The sequence below is a fragment of the Volvox carteri genome, assembly GCF_000143455.1.
Source record: "Volvox carteri f. nagariensis unplaced genomic scaffold VOLCAscaffold_3, whole genome shotgun sequence".
Lineage (NCBI taxonomy): Eukaryota > Viridiplantae > Chlorophyta > Chlorophyceae > Chlamydomonadales > Volvocaceae > Volvox > Volvox carteri.
In genome coordinates this window covers 2,468,416-2,489,324 of record NW_003307546.1, presented here as the reverse complement: position 1 = coordinate 2,489,324, position 20,909 = coordinate 2,468,416, and the positions used below count along the sequence as shown (strand labels likewise).

Sequence of the window (20,909 nt, the reverse complement as noted above, 5' to 3'; positions counted from 1 at the left end):
CGAAAGGACACCAGCGACAGCTCAACAGCGGGAAAATGCAGGTAAGAGCTATGCAGTTCCCCTGCATTATGGGCGACCTGCAGTCGCACCGCGCCCTCTGCGTCGAGCCATTTCCCAAGGACCCAAGCCCAGTCCCCACCTGGCGCCGGGGCTGAGAAGTACCACTGCGCCAGCGTGTCGGCCACCGTGTAGAGCTTGATCTCCAGAATGAGCATGGTGGTCCACGAGGTGAAGATGCCGCAGAAGACGCAGTAGGCCGCTGCCCAGGTCTTGGTCTCAAACACGCAGCAGTTCACTCTGAGACACGTACAACAGACAGCACCAAATATAAGCGTGAGGCGACGCGTGAGGGCTTTCAATCAGACTCGTTCCGAAGGCAGTAGCCGTAACCGCCGGGTTAAGGCTGTGCGGTGCCGCTGGTGAACACGTCGCCCATCCGCAGCTCGGCCTCACTCCCACCAACCCACCTCACGTCTTGGAGCCCTCAGCGTTTCTCCCTTAACCCCCATACCCACCCAGTAGCCCTCTGCCTCAGTAGTCCCGACGATACCTACCTGAACCCATTGGCGTCAATGCAAATGCCAGTCTGGGCGTCCTCATCAAGTTCCAACACACCGAACACCGCAGGGTTTTGCTTCGGACTTCCAATTTGCAGCGCGCAGATGAAGGCAGCAAAGTAGAACAGCAGGATAGCGGCGCCGACCACCTTGATGAGGATGGCCGCGGGTACCAGGGCGGCGTTCTCATACATAGAGCGAGCTGCGGGTTGGGCGTGGGGCATGAGGGAGGGGGGCGGAGTGGGATGGGTACCACAGTCACACGGCACACCAGGGAAGCCAGACGGCCTCAATTATGGTAATCTGTGGAAAGGCTTGACTACAGTGACAAATACTTGGGTTTTGGAAGGCAACCCTTACCCGACAGCGCCAGCAGCTCCGCGCACAGCTTCAGACTACGGCGGATACAAAAGTAGAACACGGCGGCAATCACCGCAAAGATGATGACGATGACGCCCACAACGGGCGCTCCTAGGATAAAGCACGCGATACCCAGAGCCAACGAGAACACTAGGGACACCACGATGGAAAGCATCACCATGGCCTGGTCAGCACAGGGGAGGCGTGGGTTACAGAAGAAATGGAGACAGAAATTTAGCAAATCCGGGTGACAATGGAATGTGGAGGTCGGGATGGGGTAATGGACAGGTAATCTAGCGCGAGAACTAGAATCCGGAGGGTTAGTGATGCATAGTGGCGAAAAGAATGGATAGGGTAACATGGAATGGGTAAGCACCGGATGGAGCGCATATGACAAATGTCGTTAGGTATGAAGCAAGGATGGGGTACTGGATTGCACCGGTGTCATGGCGCTATGCCACCGCCCTACCTTGGCGTAGCGGCGGAACAGGACCAGGTACAGCACGGACAATACGATGGCCAGCGCCGCGGAGATGGGTAGGAAAACGGCGACAGCCTTGTTGAAGGCCTTCGCGAAGGTCGCGTCTTCATTTAAATTGTCGTCTGTCGGGCTAAGTTGGACTGCCTGCAGACAGGTTCGCATGATAGCGACAAACGAAGGGCGATGTGAGGCGGATTCTCGAGTACGCAACCAGGCTGAGATTCTTGGGAGAAGGCAAGGCTTTTTTATCCCGCGTGTCAATACACACCGTGCTCCGAACCTACTTTATACTGCTTAATGTCGCAAGTCATGCTGCTGTTGTAGAAACCATTCGTATAAAGCTCCCCGTTAGTATCCCTGCATAAGCGGGTATCGGACGTCTGTAAACACACGACGAGACAAACCATAGTCCCAACGCTCAACAGCGAGCCCTCCACTAATGCCTTACGTTTTCGCAAAGACGACGATGCCCCAGAACAGCGTCACCGCTGCTAACACGACATATGCAACCGTGAAGGCGACATCTTGCCTTGAACGCTTGTCTGCAATGTAAATAGACGCTCCTGACTGGTAAAGGTAACTGGCATCTGCCTGTGTGGGCGCAAATAAGCCTGGTCTATTCTCGACGTCCATTCCGGGTAGGAGGAAAGTGTTTGGCGTCCTCTTACAGCTAACTAATTGACACGAGCAGAGAAGAAGGCAACGGAACCGTCTATACTTAACACAATCTTTGTATACAAAATCAGTAATGAATCACAAATGTAGTCTTGTCCGGCAATCACTCATTTCAAAGCTTGGCCACCCTGGACCTGCTCGCCATAATGATTTTGCCGAGTACGAGCTTATGCTCATATATGTATACGTGTTTCACGCATGAAAAACAACGCGCTTGACCTTAACCATGGCGCTGTTAAAGGTACCTTAGGTATCTTTAACGGTTAGTAACTCACCCCACCTATAACAAGCTGTCCTGTAGATTGAATATGGCTACATTAGCTCGTTACGATCCGAATCTAGGGTGCCAAGGTGGGATGGGAAGCCTTTGGTCACAAGAAAAAGTGGGAAGTGCCGGGAAAAGTGGGAAGTGCCCGTTCTCCGTTATTCCAATACTAGTGAAACTAATACTTTTCGCATGGTCTTCCTAACGTCAACTTATATGATGCCCAACACGGTTTAGAGAACAACGCGTGCTTTCATGATTCTGGGGTCCCCGTTGCCCGGTTCCATTTTCTTTCCTTCGTTACTTGCTGCACGGGGCGAATCTGACATGATGCTGCAAGGAACTGTTTTATAAGTAAACTGCTGCAACCATATTTCTGCATTCGGTTACCTCTCCGTGTTTTTCACTTCTAGGGCTCGGCCTCGACCCGCAACCCAACCTCTTGTTAATCTATACGTGGCCACATTGAAATCCATATTTAGCTCGACCGACGCGTTAATGGCGGTTCTAAACTCTTGTGCGCCTTGGCATGCCTTAAAACATGCAGCAGTGCAAGTAGCACACTGCGACATGCAGGACCCAATTACGAGTCGCACAAAAACCATTAGCTCATGGTACAGGCCCCATGTCGCCTGGATGGCTGGACCTCTGCACCAACACCGGGTGTAGCACCCTCAGGGACATGCACACCCAGATCATCGTGACTACCTTTCGACATTCGGAACGCTCGTCAGTTGGCTGCTAATGAGCCTACTGTAATTCGACGTCACACTGTAACCCGTAGCTTTCATGCCCACGTGAAAGGGCACGCCATGGTGTCTGCCCCTCCTTTCCATTCGCAGCTGGATGCGTAGCTTCCGCGCCGCTTACTGAGTGGGGAATCATGGTCGTCCCTATGAAACTTGGTTGGTTGTGGTGGTGACCAGCAGGATTGTCTGTACTTGGGCCAAGGCCCCTTCAGCAGTCCTCATGCTAAGCTCTGGCCGTCGTGTTTAAAGAGACTCCTGGGCCAGTTTGTTTGAAGGGAGTATTGCTGGGCTGGCCCCTGACTCTAGTCGCTATTATTCAGCCGACAAATGTTGAGGCTGGATACCAAAAATATCTTTTTATCGCTTAAATTTCCTCCTCCTCTTTCTGAATTATCTCTGAAAAGCTAGTTCTTAGAAAAAAACTGTGGCTGATCTTAAAACAAGCAGCAGTAAGCCATTTGGGTTTTAGGGCTCAGTTATAATGCTGCAGACTATTTAACGGTATGCGTTTACGACACTTGGGGCATACCGCAACAAGAGCCATTCATTCATTCACCTCTAAATTCCATTTTTGCCTCATAGCTCCAAACATTAGTACCACCGACATTACATCTGGCAATAGGCAGCTTCGACAGCAGACAGGCAGGACCCCTTCCGTTAGCCTGAGGCCTGATGCGGCTTTGATGTGCCGCAACTAGGATTTTCTGCATGTCAAAACAAAAACGACTCTTGAGGGTCCCCGCCACGTGCCACCGCTCCTTGGTTCACAGCGGCAGGTGTTTATTGAATCGAAATCTTTGGGTTCGCCAAAACGAGATTCCGGGCTTTAGGTTCATGCGGTGGTACCACCGACACACAAGCGGCCTTTCGGGACCGAGGGTTGGGCTGAGCTCTGGATGTGGGACGACGACAATGTTTGCAATGATGTCGATGAGCTCCACACGGAGCCTTCTCGGCATGATGCATTCCGGGTTCTGCAGATGTAGACAGCCCACAATCCGCTCTTTTGCGTGTCCAGGTTCCGTGGTTCCTGCAGTCCTATCACAGAGCCCTGTGCACGGTCTGCTGACCATGACGTTAAAGGAAGTAAAGCAGGGGGCATGCGAGGTGAAAGCGATATCGCGTCTTGACGCATCCAGCACAATTACCAGTGTCCTTCAGCAGCCCTTACCAGCAGGCGGACTTGCTGTTACTGCTGCTGGTGAGGCGTGGAGACGAGGTCTAGTTGATGGACTAAGTTTCGCATGCTGAGTTGGTGGTGATGGCTGATCTGTACGGATATCGGGTCTAGGTAGCAGGACCAAAAAAACACCGTCGGTTGTACGGTGAAATCAACTTTCAATGTTATATAGTCCATGGCCTCCCGGCTTTGACGGACCCCTTCCCCCATTCGTGCGGCACTTGTGACTATTACTGTAAGGGATTTGGGTAGCATTAAAAGTCGACTTCAGGAGATCAGAGAGGACGGTTACATGGAAAATTGAGAGGAACCCAGAATGCAAGGGGAGAATGTGTTGTCGTTTGCTGTCGGGGCTCTGCTGCCGAGGGGTGCTGCAACACGGATACGGGTACCGGCGGGCACATGCATGCTCGCGGTATATTATGGGGATGCAGGTTCATAGGCAGAGGGAGCATGAACGCTCGGCCTAAACGGAAAGGCCGAAATGGCCTAATCGCAAAAAGCTCACAAGGCACAATTATTGCCGTACATTGCTTTCGGGGATTTGTCGTGAACACTCTTCTCAATCCAAATGCCCTAGCCCAGCTATAGGTTACGTATGTATCAGCTATTTTAGGCGTGTGTCGCTGGGAATACATCATTTTCGTGATTCGGCGTGGTGGTAGGCAGCCATGGTTTACTCTGCTGCTTTTACCACTGCGGCAACCACCGTTGCTAAGGAGCCGTATCCAAAGGTTAGGACATCATGTACTCTGCAGAAGGACTTTGCTTCCATACGCTCGTGATGGAATGCTACCCTTAGCTCCACAGCATTTACACATAGCCATGTGTCCATAGGGACGAAATGCAAAATCATTTTTGTTATTGCAGACCAAGTCCGCTGAAGACGAGCGTGGCGTAGAACCCCCAGCCCCGGCCATCGTCGCAAAGGTGAGTTAACGCACAAACGTTGCTCATTTACTGTACACATATATTTGCCACTTATGAATCCTGGGTGCTGCAACGGTGCATGCAGGCGGCGGATAAGCATGACCTTTTTTCCTACACTGTAACAAACGCGTCGTTGATTGGCCTAGCGGGCTTAGCTGCTGGCGCACAGGAGGCGTACCTGACCTTTGAGGCAAGCAACTAGCCTGGCACAATGCTTGGGTGCTCTGCTCCGGTGCAGCCCGGTCCTGAGCTCTGACTCGCAACCCCGAAACCCGTTGGTTCCCTTGGCCAATCCCTACAGCGCCTGCCTCCCAGCCTGTCACGGCAGCATTTCAAGCAGGCCAAACTCCTTTTTGGCATCATTGGAAAGAAAACAGCGTACGCGGCGCTGCTGGGTGCTGTTTTCAGCGCCACCGACGCGTATGTGGAGGGGGTTCGTGGCAAGCACGACATGACCAGTGGTGCGATTGCGGGCGCGGTTACCGGCACAATTTTCGGTTTGGGGCGGCCCATGCCGCAGCCTGTGGCGTGGCCCCTGGCATTCGCTGCGACGGCTGTGACGGCCGACCTTATCAGCGACCTACTGCCGAAGTACATGAAGGACTTCAGGTAGGTGGTTCGAGGGAAGAGAGGAACACCAGGGGTTGACGCCAGCATGGCAGGTAAACCCGGAATGCATCAAAATGCCGACGTTAACTGCATGGGGTGAGTTCCCTTACCCGGGATATGGTAGAGGCGAAAGGGCATGCACACCTATGCACACGGGCGGCCCAGTCCAGACCTGTTTCTTCCTTGCATTGTGTGGGTTCAATGCTGATGGCAGCAAACAGACAGCTGTGACGCTGGGGGACTGACTCGTGTCGCCGCATTAGGGATCAGATTGGCGTCGCACTTCCCCAAGCCGTCCGAATGTTGGCTTGTTGCAGCCTGGGAACTGGGAAGCAAAATAATCTTTGCCAGTTAAAGCAGCCGCAGTGCCTAATTTTGCTTTGCAACGATGGCCACTGTGTTTCCTGTCTGGCCATCCGAAGTCCCTGGCCATTGGTTTGGCTCTTGAACCTTAACCTCAGGATGTACGGGCCGCTGGTCAACCGTGAGAACTGGGGCGACCCCGTCCCGCCACGCCCGCCGATCCTGGACACGGGCGCGGCAGTGCGCCCAAGCGACCCTGGCCAGGTGGGTTAGCAGTTGCGATTAAGGGGGGGTGGATGCCCGGGGAGAACAGGGGCGAATGGGTGGGTTCGTGAGTGGCCAGGGGGTTCACTGTGTTCCGAGAGTGTATGGAGGAGGTCAGACCTCTTCTTCGGATTATAGGATTGAGAGGTCCATACTAGAACGCAGGATGCGAAGTTGCGCACATGGGTATGTACGACTGGACTGAGCTGCTGATGCCAAAGGACAGGGAACTGTCGTAGCGCGTGCTGGCTCGACACTCGGCTCGGTCCTGGACAACTCTTTTTGGTGGGGAAAAGTAGGCCGTAAGAAAGGATGCATTGGAGGCTTGAGGGGAAAACGCAACGCGGGGGCTCGTGTCTTCAGGGCGTCCGTTTGCACAGCGGATGGCAGATTTGTGAAGGCTGGTCTGTTTTGTGGGTTAACAATATACGCGATAGGAGGGAGTGGCGCACGATGGGTGTAAGGTCAAGCCGGTGAGGCCATGCTTAGGGGTCAAGGGCACACTGTTGCGAAGGACCGAGAGCTGACTGGGCTCAACGTCACTCTTTGGGCCTTCTGAACAAGTTTTCAAAACATCAACCTTGAGTTCTTTTCCCTGCTATGCCCCTCACATTTTTTTCCGAAATCTTGCAGTTCTGGCGCGGATACTGAGTCGGCCTTCTCAGCTGTACGGCGCCTTTTCTGGGTTTGGGGGGGTTTTCAATGGCTTATGCCCTTAGTAGCTTACTAGCTGTGTTTTCTTTTCAGTGTAGCGGCTGATGGTCAGCACGGTCATCAGGCCTGGCTGTATATGCCTTCAGCAGGTCAGGTCGATGATGTTGAGCGCGTTGCTTGGGGTCCCCAAGACGACACGTAAGTCGTGCAGCCGAACAGGTGATGTTTCGCCGAGGGAGGTGTGTTTGTGTGCCGGGCATGCATCAGCTTGACCCGTGTGAGATGTTCTTGTAGGACATGCTGGTGGGTGGAGGCACAGCTAGTGGTTGTCCTTTGTGAGAGCTGTAAGAAATTACAATGTGGCTACAGGTTTTGGAGGCTTTGGCAAGGTTTCGTAATGCGTAGGCAATGGATTCTTACGCGAATCACGACGGTGGCCTCGGTCCTGCATTGCTGCTCTCCCCGCTGGTAATCTGGATGTGCGCATGAAATGTACGTCGGTTGTGGTCAAACCTGGCTTCAACGGTACCAACTGCAACGCGGTGCAGATCAAATGCGGATATTTCTCGTCTACAAAAAAACTATGCAGCGATTTGTACAGTGTAGCCCAACTGTTAAAACTTTATGTAAATCAATCCCACACCGTTTTTCCAACTAGACGGACGCCCACCACTCATGAACTCTACCGAAATCCTTACAGCGGATTACTAACTTATCACATTTGCTTGGATGACCAAAAAGCGGCGAGCCCCGCTTAGATTGGCAGTAGCCGAAAATGCGGAGACCAACGATGACGAGGAGGAAGCTGCGCCGCGCCCAGCTCCCAACACAAACTTTTTGGGGCGTCTGGTTCGTGGTGTTGCAACCGGAAACCAGCGACAGATGGATACAACCACAAGCAACGCAGCAAATCTGGTGCGCAAGGGCTGCCGATGTGTCGATACAGGGCACCTTACACAGAATTTCAGGGCATACACAGTGGATTACATCTTTAAGCGCATTTTTGATTTCAGTCTGTCAACCATCCAGACCCGTCTCATACCCACATGGTTCCCCATCCCTTCCCCGACCCTAGAAGCCACACCACCACCACCCTGCCCCAAAGTGACAGCCAATCGAGCAGAACACTACCCTCACCTAGCCGTGTATTTGAATGAAATCCTGTTACAGTGGACTCGAAAGGATCGTCAGAACATCATTGCAATTGTTGTCCGTCTTGCTGGGTAGTCTTGCTGCGCTTGTGTGGCAACAGTTTGGCACCGCGCACGCAAGCACACCTCGGGAAACTCAACAGCCAACAACCCACCAGTACATTGCATCCCTGCCAGACTTCATCGCCGAGAAAGCGCCCAACTTCAGGCGCTGGTGCGTGGCATGCTTTACTTTTTCGTACTCTGGCCCTTCACAGCCCCCTTATCCGTGTCTGGTCTGTCTTTTTGTGACCCATTTCTGTCACCGCAGTCGATCGGTGCCACCGGTGCCGCAAGCCTGCGCCTGCAGCTACAGCAAACCAGGTCGGCTCGGTTTCAGACGCTGCGCCGTGTGGTGCTATCTAGCGCAGAGCGGCAGCGGCTGACGCTGTGTACGGCGCTTCTGGCTGAGGTGCGAACAAGAGGAGAACTAAACATGGCGTAGACCCAGGCCCCGCATAGACCACCACCCTCCACTCCACCACCGCCCTTTGCTGATTGCGAGCCTTGTACCGGGGCAAAGCCAACAGACACCAGGAACCTCGGGGACGCCCATCCATCCATAATCGCTTGCCTGTTGCGCTGTCACCAGCATTCCTGCGTAGTTCGGGTGTGTCTCCTCATCCTCCGCTGCCGCGAACAGATGTTTGTTCGCATCTAGTTTTACGTTACGTCCGATGCGGAGTCATGTGGAGGCATTGCACACACGGGGTCCAACTCCGGAACCTCATTGCCCGATGGCACTTAATGCCTATCTCCCGGCCTTCCTGCCGCCGCTGCGCTGGCTCTCAGGTGGCTCAGGGCTTCGGCTTCCGGTTAACGGTGCGCCAGCCGGACGGACAGGAGGTCGGCGCGAGGCAGGCCATGGAGGCGGTGGCGCACTTGCAGTCCCAGGGCCCCACAGATACTCCGGCCGCCGTCACTGCCGCCGGTGCCGCGGCGGGCGAGGAGGCCAACGTGCCGGCGGGCAATGGCGACGGCACCGAAGCCGTGCCACCTGACTCGCAGGATGCATTGGCACCTCTGGATGTGGAGCTGGGTTTGGCGTCGGGTGGTGCGGTGCTGCCAGGGCAGGCGGCCGGGGTGCTCAAACCGCTGGTGGGGGGAGGCCTGGCAACTCGCCTTGCGAGGTCTCCGGTGAGGGAAACGCAACTCCACCTTTGTGTACGGGCACTTGCATCTCTAAGCGTGTGCTTGTGGGTAGGCGTACATGAATTATTGCCCGTGGGTGCATTCGGCTCACGGAGAAGTCCACGGAGAGTCGGGGCCGCGCACGCACATTATTGTGTCATATTAAGAAGGAGAGGCGCCGTTTGGAGCGTGAAGACATTGGGGACCCAGCAGCTTAACCCACCGCGCGGTCCGTATGCCCCTTGTATTTCCTGTAACTACAGAGCGGGCTGCGGCCGGTGCGTCTTGGCAGCCGTGGCAGCCTCACGGCGCTGATATCAGGCCGTCTGATGTCAGCAGCGCTGGGTAGCATGGGCCTGACTGGGGCGGGCACAGGCACCAAGAAGACGGCGGCAGTACAGGCCGTGCAAGCGGCCAGACGGAGGTACGCTGGCTTGCCGAGGCTGCGGTGTCTTTTTACATGTACCTACGCCGTGAGGAGAACCATAGGCGGGATGTGCGAGCAAGGCGGGCAAGGCCCGCTGCCTAGTTGCAGATCTTTGGAAAAATGAGTGCGGTTTGGCGCTCGGGGAGTCCCGGGGATGTCGGCCGTATTGGCGTGCTTCTGCCTCACTTCCTGCAACTGTCCTGGTGAGCTTTGGAACGCGCAACGCAACGCTTGCATGCGATCAATATCACGGCTTGTTTAAGCCAATTCATTTCCATGTTGTTTTGCACCAGGCTGGTGCAAATGAACCTGGCCCCACCCCGGTCCCATCCCTATCGGTGTCCCTGTTCCCGTCCCCATTTTCCTTCCGTGCTCCTGGCAAACATGCGGGACGTGGGCAGGATCCTCATGCGAGCCGCGTCCAACGCGGCCGCTGAGGAAACCGCTGCAGCCGTCGCCAACGCTGCTACGGCAGAAGCAGCAACGGTGGCAACGGCGGCGGCGGATGTGGACCTAGCCATCCACACAGCCGCACAGGAGTCAGTGTCCCCGGGCAACAACGGCGACACCTCCGCAAATGCGCCCGCCGTGCAGAGCAGTATTGTGGGGCCAAGCAGCTGCGGCGGCCGGCACATCGTATGGGACCCGGACAAGCTGCCTAAGCTGCCGGCGGCAGGGCAGGTGCAGCTGCACGTCAAGGGCACAGCTGCGGCCGGCGCGCGGCTGGAGGACTCCGCAGCTGCTGTCGCACCTCCGCCAGCGAAGCGCGCCCGCATCTGGGATGCGGCTGCAGCGGCGGATGCTTCACCACCTAGGTCGTCGTCAGCAGGCGAGGATGGCAGGAAGGAGCAAGCACCAGGGCACCGGCAGGCGGATACGGGCGCTATGTCAGGGGGGATGGTTAGAACAGAGGAGGGCCACGGAGGTGAGATGAGGGTTGACGGGGGGCAGCAGCGCGGCGCCGGAGGCGACGAGGAGCCCCCTGGACACGCTGGAGCGGTGAGTACCAGCGGTGCCAGCGGCAGCCGCAGGGACACGGAGGGAGATACGGAGGGGGAACGGCAGCGTGTTGGCCGAGGCGACCGCGTGGGGGACCCTGACCTGGATGCCCTGGATAGCCGCTCCAGACCGAAGCGAACGGATAGCGCCGCCGAGGCGGGGACCAAGGACCCGGGGTCCGGTCGGTCAAGCAGGCTCCTGGGGACGGCGCTGGCAGGCTCAGCGAAGGCGACGGCGGTGGCAGCCGCTGCCGCGTCAGCGGCCGCTATTGCTACCAGCTCTCGTCGGCCTCGCGCCCCGATACACACCGGTGCTCCAGCAGGATGTGTGTCACGGAGTAGCCCCACCGCCATCGCAGCGCCGTCATCGGACGATGCTACAGACACGGAGGTGGCTGCCGTTGTGGCCGGAAGCGGCCGGACGGCACCCAGGAGTACATATGAGGCTGACGGGTCACCGGGTTCAGGAACGGCTGTGACGGGGACGGGTGCGGGTAAGGGGGTCGCTACATCAGCGAGAGGAGGAGCGCAGCACGGGGGAGGGTCTGGTGGTAGTGGCGCCGCCGCCGGCCCAACAGGCCTGGGCTCTACCGAGAGGGGAACCGGGGCTGGGGCTCTGGTAAGCCCTGCGGGAAAGCTATTTGGCGCCGCCATGCGCCAGTTGCAACGACGGAGCCAAGGGTGAAGTGCGGGGTCGGGTTTCTGGGCTGTGACACAGTGGCTGGAGTCGGCGGACATTGAACCGGACTGCGAGGGTGAGGTGCATCCGGGACTTTTTGAGGAAATTGCTGTCATTTGTAGGTAGGAGGTAGGTGCTTTCGCTGAGGGGGGTTCATTAGGAGGCGTCAGAGTTCAGAGGTCCGTGCGAAGTAAGTGGGCTTTCGCAATGGGATAAGCGTTGGGCCTGGGGGCCTCCGGGAGTAACCGCGAAGTGAGGGGGCCGGAAGGGGGTAGAGGGTAGGACACAAGGTCGGGGAGAGCAATTCTTTGGACTGCCCCGGTCGCACAATTCCTGTGCTTCCCTAATTCGACACCCCGAACAGGCCAATTCTGACTGTCCGAATGTCCCTGCCAGGCCAGTTTGACACCCTGACAGGCCAATTCAGGCCCAGCACAGTGCAATTCCGGGGCTCCACAGCGCAATTCGAATACCTCAGGCGAGCCCGCCACAACAATTCAAGACCCCGGCGGACCAATCCTTGTGACAGGAATAAAATCCAGGCTAATTCTGCGACAGAGCTCTTCCCCAATTCCAGCCCGGATCCTACCCTCCTAAGGGGGCCACTCGCTTATTATTTAGGTTCCCTTAACCAGTGTGTCCTCTCCAAGAGCTAGTGTGTACAAGGCAATGGCAGCAGCGGCGGTGGTCGAGGGTGAGGACCATGTCAGGATTTGACGGTGTACCGAACGAGACAGATCTGGAGGAGGCATCGCGACCTGTAAGGCGCGCTTTTGCAGGCCACGGGGGATGCTATTTCCTCCCGAACATTCGCCCGGCCAGCTTACAAACCCCCAATCCCGTCAGCGCAGTCCTGCTCCTGCCCCACAGTTGACACTAGGAGACTTGCCATCTCAGCAAGCTCAGTGGGAAAACCCTATTGCGACAGGTGCAGCGGCAACGTGTTGTAGTCGGGGACACAGGAGGCGAGCAGCAACAACCAATGACGTGGGCGTAATAGAAAGCTCTTGTGCTACTTCGGTGCTTATCGTTCCTGTATTCAATGTTCGTTCCGAAGGGTGTAAAAGTCCAACTGTCCGGCCCCGACCCTAGCCAGCCGTGCTAATGTTTTTTAGGCTGTATGTTCTAGTAAACACAGTACCTTGTAAAGTCCTTACAGGGCACGTCTGGGTTATCCAGCTTTTGTGTCCCACTTGTTTCTGAGGGAAACCCATGGTGTCTCAGGCCAGCACCGTTGAGGTTTAACGCGTAAACGTGTGTAATGATGTCTTCAAATTCAACAATAACGTAGGTATTTGTTCTCTGTTTCTCAGAGAGCCCCGCCTGCGCGGTCGCCCTGGAGCTAACTCGGCAATCCCAAAGTCCGAGTCCCTGCACATGTTTCCCTCTTTCCCTGCACTTGCCCTTGCCCTGCCGTTTGCAAGAAACCTAGCAAGATGGGTACGTTAAGAGGGATTTCTCTGGTCAGGGCTTGTTCGGCCGACATTTCAGAATAAGTCGGCGTTCGGCTGAAGTAGTTTGTTGATTCAATGCCGTCAAATGTTTGAAACGAATTGAACCAGAGCACATCAGGCTTTGTGCATAATGCTTAAGCAACCTGTCCAAGCGGTATACTAGTTACAGCTTTTCCATTTCCGATCAAGGATATTGTTTTAAGCAACGATAGTAGGTCAGCGGCATCAATCTAACACGTTACATTCCGGGCTGGTGGTTGCCGCCCCGCCGCCGCTGTGACGATGGCCTTGCAGCCAAGGTCAAGATGCACGAGCTCAGGACCAAGAGCAAGCAGGAGCTGATCAGTCAGCTCAAGGACCTGAAGAGCGAGCTCAGCGCCCTGCGCGTTGCCAAGGTGTGCCTTCGTGTCTCTTGGCCGGAGCTGCATCACAGCTCTGTGTGCCACGTGGACTGGAGCTTACCCATTGCATTATCGCCCATGGGGAAAGGCTTGTATCGTCCGAACGGCTAACACGCGGTTTCTTGGGACTAAGCAGTACATTCCCGGCACGGTTTTGTATAGCGGGGGTTCCCATAAATTCAATCTGCTCAATCCCGTTCCCTGTAGGTCACCGGCGGTGCCCCCAACAAGCTGTCGAAGATTAAGGTGGTCCGCAAGTCTATCGCTCGCGTGCTGACTGTGTACAAGCAGAGCCAGCGCACCGCTGTGCGGAACACCATTAACGAGGAGAACGCGAAGAAGAAGGGCCGGGTAAGCTTTGGGAGATGATATGGGGGTTCGGGGGCTGCCCGGACTCAAGGTCAAGAAGCTTTCGGGATGGCTGTACCGGTGGAAGGCATATGCAGGACCTGCGGCAGCAGGACGCGGGAAATGGAGGTGGCAATTGCAGCCGCAAACAGCAGGCAGCGACGATATTGCGGCTTGCATCAGTGCAGCTGCCATGCTTCCCGGGATTGCTCGAGTGGCGTACTTTTTCCTGCCCTCACTGTCCAAGAGGCGCATGATACGAACTCTCCATGCAGCCCTACTATTTCTCTAGTACGTTCGTCTACACCATCGTTATTTCCACCGTCGTTAACGGATTTCCAAGCTGCTGGGCAGCTAATCGAAATGGAAGCGTTGTGGCAGCGGGAAGGAGACGTCTGGGGGCTACCTCTCGGTGACAGAAGGTACAGGGGTGGCGGAAGCATTGACAGCACGGCTAAGCACCTTTTGGAGCTGCACTATTTTCTTGGCAAAGACAAGCGACCCGTCACGGCCTAATTATTCGACGTTGTGATGGCGGAGATTCGAGCTAGGCTCCATGAGCGAATGCTCGATCGATCTGGCCGCACATTTGCTCAGCAATACTGCAGCTGTCGATTACCGCCGTGGCCACCGGGATGCTTGAGCGACAGGGCGCTAGTGCCAATGTTGTGGACAGCTCTGCCGTGTTATCGAGACACACTTGGCCGTTGGGCATCTTAAGATTTCTCCGACAGCGCCAAATACGTGCAGCATTATGGTAGCCACTTTCCTTCCAGTGTTCATGAGCGGCCAGGCGCCGCTTCTATTCTAACGCCTCGTTCGGCGTGTGCCGGGACCTGGTCAACAGCCGTTGAAGGCTTTTTCAGGGCAAGGGATAGTCTTATCACATTGGCACGTGCTGTCAACGTATTATTGTTATACCCCAATGTGATGTGCCCGCATAACTTATAAACATTGTCAACCACATCATCCCGGTTTGCGTGTTACTTATACTACCTCCATGCTGTAATCGCTTGCTGACTTCTGCTTTGCTCAGCAACACTGGAACCTTTCCTGAATATCACCGAATGCCTGGTGGCATATCGCTGTTCTTGCACCTCGCAGAAGTTCCTGCCTCTGGACCTGCGCCCAAAGAAGACCCGTGCCATCCGCCGGGCCTTGACAAAAGAGCAGGTGCGTCCGACCGTCAATGCATGTGTGTTGATAGGGAGGTGGCGGCTTCGGTAGTGTCCAGGCATCAGGCTGGTCGAATTTCATTATCGGCAAACCTGCGGATCGTGCCAGGATTCCGGGCCTGCATCATTCTCCTTTGCATCGGGAATTGCGTTGTTGGCTGGATATGCAAGCTAAGCTGCATGCGTTGCAAGGTGTCATTAGGTGGGCTGTGGTACCGCATGCAGTGGTGTTCGGTTTTGTGTAGAAGAGCTGTGCCATTTTATTACCTACACATTGTCGTGGCTTGGGAGTTTCCTGGGCAGCCGCTATATCACTTGCATGTGATGGAGCACGAGTTTGCGAGGTGACCATCTGTGAGTAAACTCACAGGCCAGGTCTCCTAAAACAGGCAAATTAGGGCGTCAATGTCTGGAGCACCTCGCCGCTTGGTATGCTGTTGAGCTTCACATTGCCACACACATGTGGCCAGGCACCTGGCTTGCTATGTAACAGTACAACATTTGGTTGCATCGGAAACCTGTATCTAGTGTGAATAGGTGCCCTTGTTATCTTCGACCCTTCTTGTTCCTTTTTGTTTGGCTGCCGACAACTGCCCTCACGCCAATGTCCACAGGCGAACAAGAAGCTGGCGAAGGAGGAGAAGCGCGCTAAGGCGTTTCCCAAGCGCAAGTACGCTCTTAAGGCGTAAAGAGCCCACTGGCAACGCGGGCTGTGGTGTGCTTGTAATGCGTGTGCAGTGTCTCACTTATCTTCCTGGGCTGAACTAACTGTTACACCAGTTTTTAGTCACAGTGCGAGGGATTACCGCATTAGCGTAACGAATTTTAGGGATACTAGATAAAGCGCGCTTACAAAAGAACAGACTTAAGGCACCTCTTCTGTACTCCATAATCTCTTGACGCATGGGTGTTGGTTACTGTAGCTTGGATCCCTGTATTGAGCATGGGCAGCACAGCGGATGACACATGAAAATTGTTGTTAAGCATAGCCGGGCGCTATCCCCTGGCCCAGCGCCAGCCGCTGATGCAGATCCAACTGTTTGGTACAGCCTGCTGACGCCTCTTACACTAGGGACGGATGTGCTGGTCTTGTACTGAAAGGAGAATATAATATGTTCTTTCCAAAGCCTAATGGAGCAACATGCCTGGGACCGAGGCGATAAAATGCATACGAAAGGATGAAAAGCATGAAGACGTGCGGGTTTGCAGCAAAAGTCAGGATGAACTTGCATGAACACACACCGCTGCCTGCTGGTGAGTGCTGGCGTGGATGCTTACAGATGGCACTTGGCCAGTCTTGGCCCTCTGGTGGCAAGTACGATGCATCCTTGTCACAAACATCATCAACGTCCTTCCGTAGTATAGCAGTGTCCAACCAGTCCACCCTAATCGACGACATGCATGGTGCATCGTTAAATCCAAACACAAGGAAATTTGGTCATGTTTGGCGGTAAATGATGTGCATCTTAACATCTAAGCACGGTAAAGTGAGAAGCAGACCGTCTGCTGTGACATTTCCATGGCCCCGTATCAGCATCGCCGCCAGGCACCAGTTCATTCAGTGAAACGAGCCTTGTAGCAATGCCCGGTCGACATTGTCTGTCACACGTTCTGCGGTGTGATTGCTCCATCTCGGGCAGATAGACCCAAATGGCTCTGGCCCTTACACAGCACCCGACATGGCCACAACGTGCCGTTGCCGTACTTCCAGCTAGCATAGTGCTTGCCTGACGAAGGCTTGTCAAAAGGCTCCTGCTAAAACGGTTGCCACGACTACACCAATCCATGCCTTCATGGCACTACACAGTCCGGAAACGCAGCACCTCAGGAATGCGACATTCCGCGTCCACGACCCATTGCGCGTCGGGCCTCAGGCATCCATTGGAAGCCATGTAAACCTAGGCTATTCATGTCCAAATCGGTGGCGTTCAGTGTTTCTTTTTTCAAAATTGGAGCCAGAGGTTTTTGTAGCTTAGGGAGCGATAACATTTGTCTTTAAGGTGTGTTACTTATCGTTCCTGACCCAAGCGGCTGAGGGTAATACCGCCCCCCAGGACCCCCCCTTGGATAACCAACACAATGCTGCCGTCCTGCATCTGTGTGCAAATCCCTTCCTGACCCAAGTGTCCATCCGGTCCATGCAAAAACTCTTAGGTCCCACAATGTCGTTGTCTTGCTCTCAAACCAAAAACATTCCATGCAGTAAATGCAAATTTTTACCTCAGTTCTCACATTCTTGTTGGTTGGTGACCCACACACACGAACTGCCAGGACCGTCTCCCTCTTCAGCTTCTATCAGCTCCCCGCCCTGAATACCCCGACAACGTACTCTGTTTGTGGCATTTGCGTTGCACAAGATGGTACCCTGGCCAATGAGCTGAGGGCGAAGGCTCCAGTAGGTCACCGTCAGGGGTCGGCAAACGCCGCTGGTACAGCGGGTCCTTCCGTTGTACCCGTTGCAGAAATTCAACTCTATTCTTCATCGCTGGTACGGCAGCCGTACGGCAGGGTGCAGAAATTCCCCCCAAAAGGCAGGTTTGCGCAGTTTTGAAGCTGTAAACTTCATCATTTGGTTACCAAACCTTCCATTTTGCAAGGAGGTAAACGCTAGCTTTGAGAGGTTCTCATAACGAACAGTCAATTGACGACCTTTCCTCGGCTTTTACCAAAAAAATTCCATACAGTTATTCGACCCTGGCACCAGTACCCGTGACAGTTATTCAGGGTTTGCCGACCTCTGGTCACCGTTGATCGCTTCGCTAACGACCTGGCCTTTCTGGAGTCCCCACGTCTCCACAAAGTTTTCTATTGATGGCCTTCCGCCCTTGTTAAAGCTTCGCTCAGCTACATTCCTGTACTTTGCAGCATTAGAACCGTCAAAGATGCATCCTATGGCAAGTCCGCCGGAGGCGCCTGGCTCCGTTTAGCGTAGGAGGCGCCTGGCTCCGTTGGCCAGGTCCGCAAACGCTGAAACTTCGCCTACTGGGCAAGGCAAATATGGCCATATCACATGGCCATTATACATTAGTCATCCTATGCCTTTCTGCGACATCACGTTGGCCAAAATTATTTCTGAAATATACACAATTGAAGATGTAGTAACTATTATCATAAATAGTTTGCCCTATCCGGCCCTTAACAGGGCGAGCGATGGGATGTTTTCGCTCGTTTTCGCTTCCCGAGGGACGTCTTTTTCGCTCGTGATAATAAGTAATAAAACATATAATATAATAATAATAAAAAAGCACTGGTGGCATTGCGCACGTTCAGGATGTGCAATCCTCCAACCGCCGTAAAATGCTTCTTATGGCTGGTTGCAAAACAAATTGCGGGATGCGAGACGAAGTGCACTCTTGCGTACAGCCAGCAACTTGCAAAGTTGCAAGTCGCAATGAAATTGCAAAATCTCGCCCATCTTTTTACGCGATTACATACGTGATTCACGCCTGTAGGGTGTAAACACTGTGCATTTGTGGCTTCCGTGTCTGACGGCCATGGACGATCGCAAGCGCAAATATGCTGAAGTGGCTTGCGGCCTATGTGGCTTCGTCTGTAAGAGCAATGCAATGGGCTCGCACAGACGGAAATGCCAGCGTAGCCTGCTGGAGCCGCCGCAACAACAACAAGGTATGGGAATCGGTGAATATGCTATTGTTTATGCTCCTTCTGGGCTGTAAATGCAAGACACACCTTTGGACGTATGTGCAGGGCAATCGCTAGTGGAGATGATGGCTGGAGAGACTGCTGCACCGCAGGTGGCAGGCAATGACAGCAGCTACACCAGCCACAGCAGTGAGGGCAGCACTCTTGGTAGCAGTACCAGGGCCGATGGTTACAAGGACAAGCACTCTAATGGGTGCAGCAGCAGGCCATACCGCCATGGTGTAGTTCCAAGTGCACCTAGCTCATTTGCTCCACTGTGTCGACAGGAGCCCTCGCCAAGCTCCTTCGTGGCCACTCACATGGTAAATCGCCCCTTCTTGTACCAGCCAACCAGCTCTGGTACCCCACAACGGCGGTTCTGTGCTGGGGAGCTTGTCGAGTTTCTGCAGAAGACAGCCAACAACCACAAGCTGGTCAGATATGAGAGGATAACCGTTGACCAGAACAACCGGCAGCACTTGGTAATTGGAAAGGCTTGGATTCCAAAGACTGCCCTTACAGAGATCCCAGCGGATGATTCCCCAGACCCTCCACCACCTTGTTGCCAGGTGGACCTGGTGTCTTCGGGTGATGATGAATAATTGCTGATTGTCTGCAAGCTCTCAGAGTAGTAAATTGCTTGTTTTCAGGTTCAAAGGTTTCAGGTTTAAAGGAGGTTCCTTCCTTGTGGCCTGTCCATGGGTTTGGTTTTCAGTTAGGTTCTGGGGTCATCTGACTGTAAAATGAGTCAGTGGTGTATCCTGACTCCCATTTGGGCCCTCCTTTGCTGTACAGCAGATCTGGTGTGTCATGGTTTGTGGATTGCAACCCACAAACCATGACACACCAGGTCTGCAATTGCCCTTGTCTGGGGGTGTCTGACTGGTGGGTGGCAATTTCAGGCACCAGGCCGACCCTTTATCACTGCCACCACCTGTAATAAAAAGTGTGTTTTGTATGGACCTTGCCACGAATGGTACCATGTTTATTTATATCATACTAATGATAAGGTGAGCTTGGATGAGACAAACTCTCTTACACTCATTCATCCCTTTGCACAAACAAATCAGAATGATAATATGGGACTGTATGATTGCGTGCACAATCCTCTCGCAAGGTGCCCGAAAGTTTCAGCTATTTGTGCTTCTGTGTATTCTAGTCAAAATAGAGGTGGCCAACACGTTCGCGCACTTGTTTGCTGTAGTAATATCGGTTCAATACTTCTCCCATTCTAAGATCCGCCCTACAGGCGCGGAAAACTGAATCACGTATGTATTCCCTGTAATCGCGTAAGAAGATGGGCGAGATTTTGCAACTTTCTTGCGACTTGCAACTTTGCAAATTGGTAGCCGTACGCAAGAGCGCGGCAAAGTTGCATGCCGTACGTTGTATGAGCGAGGCGGCCTCGCTCATACAACTTACGGTTATGCAACGCAACATGCCAACACGATGCTGTCCATAAACCAGTGCAGCACACACGAACACACATAATACACGTATGCTATCGTCACTATGAAGACAAACCAGCTACATCTAGAAGGAGTACAGTAACATTACCACCGGTCTTACTCTTCACTCGAAATGTGCACATTCCGTTATACATAGATGACAGACAAACACGACTTGCAACAGCGTCACGGCTCGTTCGTCACGTATATCACTGCAGCTTTCCCCTGCAGGACAATGTCACCTGTCACCACTTTTGTGCCCTTGCGGCACTCTGCAACCGCTCACCACCCCGGAAAACCCTACCTATCGACATACGAGAGAGGCCCCATGTATCGGGGTACCCATCACCCACTGCTGACTAGAATGTATGTCCCAGGTTATGTTCAGGTTGGGACGCGATTCCTTACGATTAAGAGCCCCGGATCTGGTCCCTCCCTCCCTCCTGCGGTCTCCCAGTCCAGTGCAAATTCCGGGAGGGAATGCCATCCTGCCCCCGAATACTTCAATATCCACCAGTTCAAAGAATGTTGGAACCCGGTAGGCTAACACCCCAATCCACACGGCGTGCGCCACCCACGCTTCGGCATGGACATCTGCGCTCTCCAACCTGGCTGCAATACCCTCGTCCCGGGGTATACATACAGCCTAAATGTACGAAAGGACTAAAGGGTTAATCAACTATTTATCCCGGGCCAGCCATGATGAACGACAATAAACGACAGGAGTTGCATGCAAGGGTGAGTTGCTGCGACTCGCAGGCGGCAAGAATGCACTGGAAAAGGACGCCCGAGACACCGATCGAGACAAGTGGAGTCATGTGTCCTACCACGGCGGTGTGTGTGTATGTGTATGTGTTGATGATGACGATGCATGCTAGTGCATTGCTGGGCGGTGATGCAGCCGCACGCGGTCTGTCTATGGACCATCAGTTATTGATCGGCAATCACGAGATAAATGCACATTCAATATATGTGAAAGGGAAGGGTAA

At 54.2% G+C, this 20,909-nt stretch overlaps 4 protein-coding genes across 4 annotated transcripts in view; 3 read left to right on the top strand and 1 right to left on the bottom strand.

The window, feature by feature from the left end:
• Nucleotides 1-2,031, bottom strand: part of VOLCADRAFT_103065 (uncharacterized protein) — a gene marked incomplete at its 5' end in the record, with an annotated part of 6,657 nt that extends 4,626 nt beyond the window's left edge. Inside the window, 6 exons of the mRNA XM_002946433.1 lie at nt 140-297; nt 555-759; nt 918-1,101; nt 1,387-1,542; nt 1,683-1,755; nt 1,847-2,031. Of these exons, the coding sequence (XP_002946479.1) occupies nt 140-297; nt 555-759; nt 918-1,101; nt 1,387-1,542; nt 1,683-1,755; nt 1,847-2,031 (961 nt within the window). The remainder of the gene's footprint in view (nt 1-139; nt 298-554; nt 760-917; nt 1,102-1,386; nt 1,543-1,682; nt 1,756-1,846) is intronic.
• A 2,831-nt stretch (nt 2,032-4,862) lies between these two features.
• VOLCADRAFT_109582 (uncharacterized protein) lies at nt 4,863-7,672 on the top strand. The gene is made up of 6 exons (XM_002946604.1): nt 4,863-5,001; nt 5,138-5,197; nt 5,283-5,387; nt 5,499-5,806; nt 6,268-6,373; nt 7,007-7,672. The coding sequence occupies exons 1-6, from the start codon at nt 4,939-4,941 to the stop codon at nt 7,022-7,024; spliced, it is 660 nt and encodes a 219-aa protein (XP_002946650.1). The 5' UTR covers nt 4,863-4,938; the 3' UTR covers nt 7,025-7,672.
• Nucleotides 7,673-8,488: 816 nt separating this feature from the next.
• VOLCADRAFT_103063 (uncharacterized protein) lies at nt 8,489-11,854 on the top strand. The gene is made up of 4 exons (XM_002946603.1): nt 8,489-8,629; nt 9,010-9,354; nt 9,612-9,772; nt 10,177-11,854. Exons 2-4 carry the CDS (start codon nt 9,082-9,084, stop codon nt 11,456-11,458), a joined length of 1,716 nt encoding a protein of 571 aa, XP_002946649.1. The 5' UTR covers nt 8,489-8,629; nt 9,010-9,081; the 3' UTR covers nt 11,459-11,854.
• Nucleotides 11,855-12,848: 994 nt separating this feature from the next.
• rpl35 (component of cytosolic 80S ribosome and 60S large subunit) lies at nt 12,849-15,576 on the top strand. Its single transcript, XM_002946602.1, has 5 exons — nt 12,849-12,892; nt 13,201-13,301; nt 13,515-13,658; nt 14,760-14,828; nt 15,445-15,576. Exons 1-5 carry the CDS (start codon nt 12,889-12,891, stop codon nt 15,517-15,519), a joined length of 393 nt encoding a protein of 130 aa, XP_002946648.1. The 5' UTR covers nt 12,849-12,888; the 3' UTR covers nt 15,520-15,576.
• The last annotated feature ends 5,333 nt before the right edge of the window (nt 15,577-20,909 follow it).